The sequence below is a fragment of the Sardina pilchardus genome, chromosome 15 (assembly GCF_963854185.1).
Source record: "Sardina pilchardus chromosome 15, fSarPil1.1, whole genome shotgun sequence".
NCBI lineage: Eukaryota > Metazoa > Chordata > Actinopteri > Clupeiformes > Clupeidae > Sardina > Sardina pilchardus.
The window spans coordinates 19,969,208-19,977,198 of NC_085008.1; the positions used below are offsets into that span (position 1 = coordinate 19,969,208).

At 41.0% G+C, this 7,991-nt stretch overlaps 1 protein-coding gene across 1 annotated transcript; it reads right to left on the minus strand.

The window, feature by feature from the left end:
* Positions 1–4,841: 4,841 nt before the first annotated feature.
* LOC134102365 (uncharacterized) lies at positions 4,842–7,421 on the minus strand. Its single transcript, XM_062556450.1, has 4 exons — positions 6,773–7,421; positions 6,422–6,568; positions 6,101–6,202; positions 4,842–5,845 (listed from the first exon to the last, which is right to left on the minus strand). Exons 1-4 carry the CDS (start codon positions 7,352–7,354, stop codon positions 5,537–5,539), a joined length of 1,140 nt encoding a protein of 379 aa, XP_062412434.1. The 5' UTR covers positions 7,355–7,421; the 3' UTR covers positions 4,842–5,536.
* Positions 7,422–7,991: the final 570 nt, after the last annotated feature.

Consider the following 7,991-nt stretch of genomic DNA (forward strand, 5'->3'; position numbering starts at 1 on the left):
CTTGTGAGCAGTGTGTAGTAGTGTGTTTGAAATGTACCAATAGCTCAAAACAAGGCTCTGTCTTTGTGGTTGGTTTATCTACTGGACAACATCCAACACATCTAACTTCTCCAGAATTTCAGAAAGTTATTTTGTCTCCCCTTTTGTCCCGTGGTATGATGCCACTAATTCAATGCAGAATTATGTATCCCAGAACTCCTGACCCCTCAATTGGCTTGACCTACGGTATATGAGCATGTTACTCTCAAATCAAACCCTCACAGACATGTAGTAATTCAGATACTATCCACCTTGCATAATCTTTGTAATGACACACTTCAACTCTTCACGGCTCCAAGTAGCACATGGCAGCTGGCTGGAAGTTAACAAGACAATTAGTTTTCCTTGAGACTCGTTAAATGTTTGTGTTTCACTGTCTCACACTGATGAAATGTGTGACTTCACTGTTATGGGAATAACTTTGGGTCACAATCATTCATCCGATTACTGACTTAAAATGTTTCAGACGCCAAGGACCTCCTCTGTGTCAAACTGTCTTGTGCAAAATAAAGACGTTTTTTCCTTCATGATTGCTCTCCCCTTTCCTCACCTCTTTAGCAAACGGCAGTCTGCTTTCCTTTAACTCCCCACAATCCTGCACACTCACCTGGGGATGGCTGTCAATGCCAGCACATCCACTTTTACCCTCACATCCACAGGGCTCTTTTTTGGGGGCCACACACATGCTCACACCCCAGAAACACACACACACACACACACACACACACACACACACACACACACACACACATACACACAAGCACACACACACACACACACACACACACACACACACACACACACACACACACACACACACACACACACACACACACACACACACTTCACACATTTCACACTCACAAACAGACCTATTGCCTGGACCTTTCCACTTTCCATACTACCATCTGTTTGGCCTGACCCAGCTGTTCTCTCAAACACTATGCTTGCACCAAAATAACATCTTCTGAGATTCATGTGGCACTTTCTCAGAACGTACACACCAACACTTGAGCTAATTAAAGACACAAGGCTGTTTTCTGTCACCGTGCTGGTCGAACATGGTTGTTTAGCTAGCCACGGAGACGCATAGATGACTTTCTCCTGCTTTGTCATGTGTCATCACACTTAGCACACAACACAGCTGAAGCCGTCATTTCACTCAGTGCTCTTTCTCTGTTCATCTTCCGAGAAAACACACTCCAACTACCGCTTTTTATCGCCGTGTGATATTATAAAAACAAAAATACACAGTTTTATTTATTGTCTGCGTCGTGAATTATCTGTTCGCCGCAGAAATTTACACAGAAGCCCCCCATCGGATCACATGCTGTGTTCCCATAGACGTCCGTCCACGCCTGGCAGACAAGCTGGAAAGTAAATGTTAAAACAGTTTTCCTCTCCTGTCATCCGTTCAGCCAAAGAGACACCGAAGCTCAGCCCTGACCGGGGTCTGTGTGGTCTGCTCTTAGCAGTCTGGTCGTGGTCAGTGAGATGGGTACCTAAAAATCAATCACGCATGAATTGTCTGGCAACACATCAAACAAGCACCCTCCCTACCCCCAGTGGCCTTCCAGTTGTTAAATCACTCAGGTAAAATCTAGACTGTCTATGCAGATATTGGGGGGAAGGGGGGTGGCGGGTAAATCCACCCCCCCACACACACACATTTTTAACATTTTCAATCATTTCATCCTTTGCTCTCTCTGTCTTCATTTTCTGTTTATCTAGGACTGAGTTGATTTTGGCCTCGGTCTAGTCCACAGAGGCTGAAAAGTTTCCACAAACCCCACATTTACAAGCTGTTACTATGAGGCGTGCGGCTGAAAGACAATACACGCCTGAACCACATGGTGTTTGGATCCAACTTGAGTAGGAAGTTGCCTTTCTGGTGTTCCCATTACATGGGACTGAGAAGGAGAAGAGGGGTATATGTGTGTGTGCGTGCGTGTGTGTGTGTGTGTGTGTGTGTGTGTTTGAGGGGGGGGGGGGGTACCTCGGAGACACTGAGCCAGTGTTTCCCCTCCACTCTGGCTTTCATGCCTCAACAAATGCGCGCACACACACACACACACACAGATACACAATACCTACAGAAATTGCACACAATACCCTCAGAAATTCACACACTCCGTGTATTCATTCCAACACTTGCCCAACGCCCAGAGGTGCACATACTATACACATCTACACTCACTACATGCTCCTTTTTTTCACCAGAATTTGATGACCACTTGTTCACTTGAACATCCCATTCCTTTTTCATCAAATTATAAGGTTATGTAACCTCACTATAATGGTCTGACATTCTGGAACATGCTATTCTCATCAGTGTTGACTTACTATTCGGTCTGCTTGTGGCTATTGTTTCGGAAGGTAGTCTTCTCCGAAACGGCTGTGGCTTTTGGACTGCCTCCCGCAGATTTATTGGTCATTCATGGATAAGTAATGAAAATCCAGTGTGGGGAATCACCATATGGTTCACTGGGGTGGTGGTGAACAAGCAGTTTCATCAGAGTGTTGTTCTATTTAGCCGAGGCCAATCAGGAAGTCCATGGAGGAGTAGAGAGAGAGAGGGAGAGTCTTATAATGGATTCCATTTGGTCTCCATGCATGTTGTTCGCTTGGTAAAATGGCTATTATCATGTACATGATGGTCTCATTTATTCACATCTGGACCACTGATAAATGGAAGATTGTTTTGTTTTTTGTCCATTCAGTTCAAAGGCAAAGCCTGTCTTTTGACTGGTCCTGCTTGGGGATTCACTGATCTATTTTCATCACGCAAGATGCTTGTTTGGATATATGTAGATGGACAACCTTTAATCATCACTAATTCCCACAATCCCACATCAAGTTAGCCTGTCCAGCAAAACTTTAAATACACATTATTTATATACAGTGTAAATGACACTTTATAAATGAACTGTATTTGAGTACCTGTGGCAGTCAGAACATTTTCTACAGTAACAATGGAATACAGAGCTTGCTGAAGAGGAAGGGAACATGAAATCGTCTCTCGCTCTGCGTGTCAGGTGATGATAGGAGCATGTTTTTCTTCATCTTTGTTTTTTGTGTGGATTTGGGGGGAAAAGACATCTGGATAAGGCATTTACTCTCCTGCTCTGTGCAAGCCATTAGGTGGTACCCGTTCACGTGCTTCATCCGTAGTCGCCCCTCTGGGAAAGAAAATGTGTTTACCTGGGTTCTGCTGTTCCTGTGCCTGAGAACACTGACCATCAAGCATACGGCAATTACAGATGTATTAACATGTTAATAGCACTCAGATTCCAGTATGTGTGTGCACCCTTGTTCAGAGGCACTTGTAATGGTTGGCCTAAACAGCATTTCAATACATCATCTCATATGTGTGGCTCTTTGTTTTCACTTGGTTAAGTGTGCCAACAGGGATTTGAAGCCCAGATCCATCCTATATCCTGCTTGCCACATTTTCCCTGAACGCAAGACCAGCTGGCTTACCCGCGTGACCGTGATGCACAGCGAGAGCTTCTCGGATGTTTTGTGATTCACCTGAGTGTGTTTGTTCTGGGTTAATGGGTCAGCCTGGAAACTTGCGGTTGTGTTGAAAATTCAGCAAACCCCTTTGAGACCCGGCATCCTGTTTTTGGACAGGGGGCTCCGTAAGGGGGTAGCATGGCTGTGTATAGTCACAGCGTAGGCCCGACGATAAGGAAGTCTGGCACAGAAGCAGAGAGACCTCTCGCTCACTGACTTCCAAGAACATCTAGCATCTAACGTCCTCTATTACTCATCCGTTTGGCACTCAAGCACTATTCTGCACACCACAGTGTCCAGCTGAAGATACAAATGGAATAATAAATGGTCTGAGTGACAATGATAATTAGCTTTAAGCCTGATAAAGCATTGGTAGGTTTGTTGTGACACTGGTTGGTAAAATAAGTACTGCGTGTAACCAACTATGGTAGCTATTCTTAGAGTGTGAGAGCTAAAGTCAGTGGCCATTGTGGGGCCTGAGCTGGAACAGGGCTATTTTCGAGTCTAGCCAATGACAATAAAGACTGGGTCACGTCAGGGTCGATCCGAGAGTCGTCTTCTACACTGTAAAAAATGTGACTAGTAGTTACTCAAAAAAATTGAGGCAACAAAGTGACAAGTAATATAATTGAATAGATTTTAATACTACAACTTTGATTAGAATTCATTGAAAAAGTCAACTAAATTTACACAATAAAATTAACAACATTATCAAATTATTTAGTAAATCCAAATTAATACCACAAGAAAAACTAACTTACATTAACTAAGTATCTATGCAAAATTAATTACTTTTTACTACATATCTGGGCAAACCTAATCAATATTTACTAATTATTTGGGCAAAATCAATCAATATTTACTACATATTTGGACCAACATAATTCATATTTACTAATTATTTGGGTAAAAAGTATTTATATTTACTACATATCTGAGACAATATAATTCATATTTACTAACTATTTGGGCAAAAGTTATCTATATTTACTACATATTCAGGCCAACCTAATTCATATTTACTAACTATTTGGGCAAAAGTGATTTATATCTACTACTTATCTGGTGTAAGTTGGACTGTCTAGATAAAAGTTTTTTGCATTAATTGTATTAAATCATATTTTAGTACATTGTCAAACACATTCCAAACAACTCAATAGCATAGCTAACCCTAGCTTCTAATGTCAAAATTCACTTAAGTCAACCATGCATGAAAATAAACTCTTGAAAAATGTCTTGCTGAAGTAACTTAAGAACTTAAGACACCTGAGGCAGGTACATTTAACCTTACTGCAAAATGTTTTATTTTACATGAAATCATACAACAGATCGTCAGATATTTCAAATAGGATACAAAAATAAATGCATTGCCCTCCTCTGCATTTTCTATCAACAATTTTACAACGGAGTCTAGCACTGTGTGTGAGTTACAGTAACAGTTCTGTACTATGCATGTGTACAAAATGAATAATCAATTCAACAGAAAGACGTTGAACGTGTCTCAACAACACATGAGTTTTACTCCAAAACGAGAAGAAAACACCAAAACTAGCTGGATACTGCTTGCACCTGTATTTGAAGTGAGACCACAGAGACTTAAATGAAAGTACTTCATTGTTAAATAAAAAAATAAAGTTTAAAGCACTAGAATCACAATAGAAATCACAGGGTACAAAAATAGTTGCCTCTGACAAAATTAGGTGAAAAAATGAACCACTTCCTTAAAGAATGCCATTCCCACTGTATGGTTGATCGGTATTTCTGAAGAATCATTGCAACACTCAAACTTACTTGTTGCCAACTGTAACAATGTTACATTCAAATGCATGTCACACGAAAAGTTGCCTCTTAGATAAAAAAAAGAAAGAAGACAATACCACTTACTTAGTATGATTGATGGGCAATTGTGAAGCATTTGAAGGTTACATTGTAAGAGTTGACAACATGTCAAAAGACTTCTATTTGGCAAGAGACCATATTCTTAAGCTAGCAGTTTGTTCTTGAGGTTGTTCACTTTTGGGGTCAGCTTTGAACAGTCCAGCTCGAGGAGGAGTTTCTGGAAGACTTCAAACGTATATTTGAGCTCCTTGGGATAGGCCAAATTTACAGCATAGATCAACCCAACGAGCATGGAGCAAGCCCTTGCAAAGTTGCCCAGAGCGGTCAGAACTTTCAGGCCCTCTACCACGATACCAACGTCGTCTGGACCTTCTGATGTATTCGCCTTGATGGTGTAGATTTTAATCCTTTGCACAGCAAGGTCCTGTGACACACTGTCTCCATCAGTATCCTGAAACAGCAAGAACATTGTCCATTTCAGACTGTTCAGAAAAAGGATTAGGTCCCAATTTGCTGCTTTTGAAAAGAAAACCTGGAATTGTCATAGCTGCATACAACATAACCAGTGGACATCAGTGTTTTAGAAAGTGATAATGTAATTGTACAATATATGTTCTTGCAACGCTATGCAAATAACACGAACATGAGACAAGAATCATGAACAAGAGACATACATGTAGAAGTGCAAATATGTACTTCAACTTACATCATACTCTTTAAGGAGATGATCTAAAGATTCCCCAAGGTACACCACCAAACATCGGATGACAACAGCTCTGGTCACGTTAGTGGTAGGATTGGTTGGAGCCTGAAATGAAAAAAAATATTCAAGGATAAAAAACATCCAATGGCAAAAGTTAGTGAGTGGAGCTGAGCGGTGTGAATATCTTGCCACCCGCTCAAAAGGCTTTTCACTCGGCCGCTCCTTCACTCAAATTCAAATCAAGTAATATGCAAATGATATTCCAACCCATTCCTAACCCTTCCTTTAATAAAGTATTAGCTAACATAACTCATTAAAGGGTACCTTGAGTAAGATCGCCTGCAACCTCAACCCCATGGTTCCACCCTTGGATTGGAAGAGATTCACAAGCTTCGGAGTATATTCATCCAGCTTGGCCATGAACTTCGACTCAAGATGCACCATTGTGATTCTGTAAAACTCATCCTGAATCTGAAAATTAAGAGAAACTAATGTAGATTATACTTCTTATGTTTTAAAAGCAGGAATACAATAATAGTGGTTCAGGAATTTCATTTAAAAAAATGATTTGAAAGTATCAAATATGCTAAAAACCACCACTGCAGTCCTTCACAATGGATAAGGAATATTTGCAAGGAATATTATGCAAGGAATTAGCATGCATGTGTAACTCACTTGAGATGCCTCAAATAGAGCAGGCCATCTGGCATTGATGTCCTCAATCCTGGGTGATTGGTTGACAATTTCATTTCTTCTGTGTGCAAATGTTTTCCCCATTTTTTCCTTTATCACTTTGCTGTTGTCCCTTTTCCTTACTTCAGTGAGTAGCTGAATCCTCTCTTGTTCTTGACTTTCTTCATTCTCTCCTGCCGGGTAAGGGGGGAGGTAGTTTACTTCTGCCTTTCTAGGCTTTTTGACACTCCTTGCAGACTTCTGGTCAGCAGGGCTTTTGCGTTTGAGTGCATTGCATATAACTTCAGGAACTCCGAAGCCTCTAAGTTTAGTGCGATAATTTGCCATCTTGTACTTTAAGCTTTGTTGCCAGCCATAGAAACCTGAGAATGAGCCTGGTTCCTTGAGAAATGGATACTTCGTGCAAAGTGCCTCAGCAACGTCACTGATCTGTGCACCTGATGGATATGCTGTATATGTATACATAGTTTCAGACAGTTTCTCAAGTATGTCTGCCTTCACCTTTGAAGTATTCAGAAGAGTTCCATTCTTCTGATAGTCTTCAGCTGCTCTTTCAAGGCACATCTCAGTTTCATATGCAAACTGTGGAATAGGGAACTCCTTTGGCCAATGTTGGCATCGCTCTGTGGAACTTTTCTTGGGCAGGATAACAGTAGATGCCTGTGAGGACACTGATCCACAGGATGACTCTGAACTTAATGCAACTGACTCTGCATCAGATCTAGGATCACAGTCACTTGATTGTTGACCAATGGAACTGTCCAAATTATCTTCAACTGCAAACAGGTCAAGAAGAATTTGGTCAGCCTTAACAACCTTTATGGTGTCCTTGTGTTTGATTTGGTCACTTCTATGGAGGGTAAAGAAATCTTCAAACTCAGAATCCAAATACTGGAGACTGAACTCAACAGATATTCCAAAGGTCTCCTTCACAACAGTTTGCAGTTCCTCCACAGTGGATGGGATCCCTGATGGAAGGAGCAACTTCTCAATCTGGTCCTCAATTACTACTCGGAGCTTTGCCTCCATCTTTGCCTGACAAAAGTGAATACACAAAAGTATACATGTTAGAGTGGACACACAGAGATTTGTGATAAAGAAAGCCTGTATGTGACAGGAATAACTGATAATTAAACTCAAATAAAATATGGTTAAAATGATTTGTTTCATCTGTGTAAATCTGTATTTGGTCTTTCAAAAA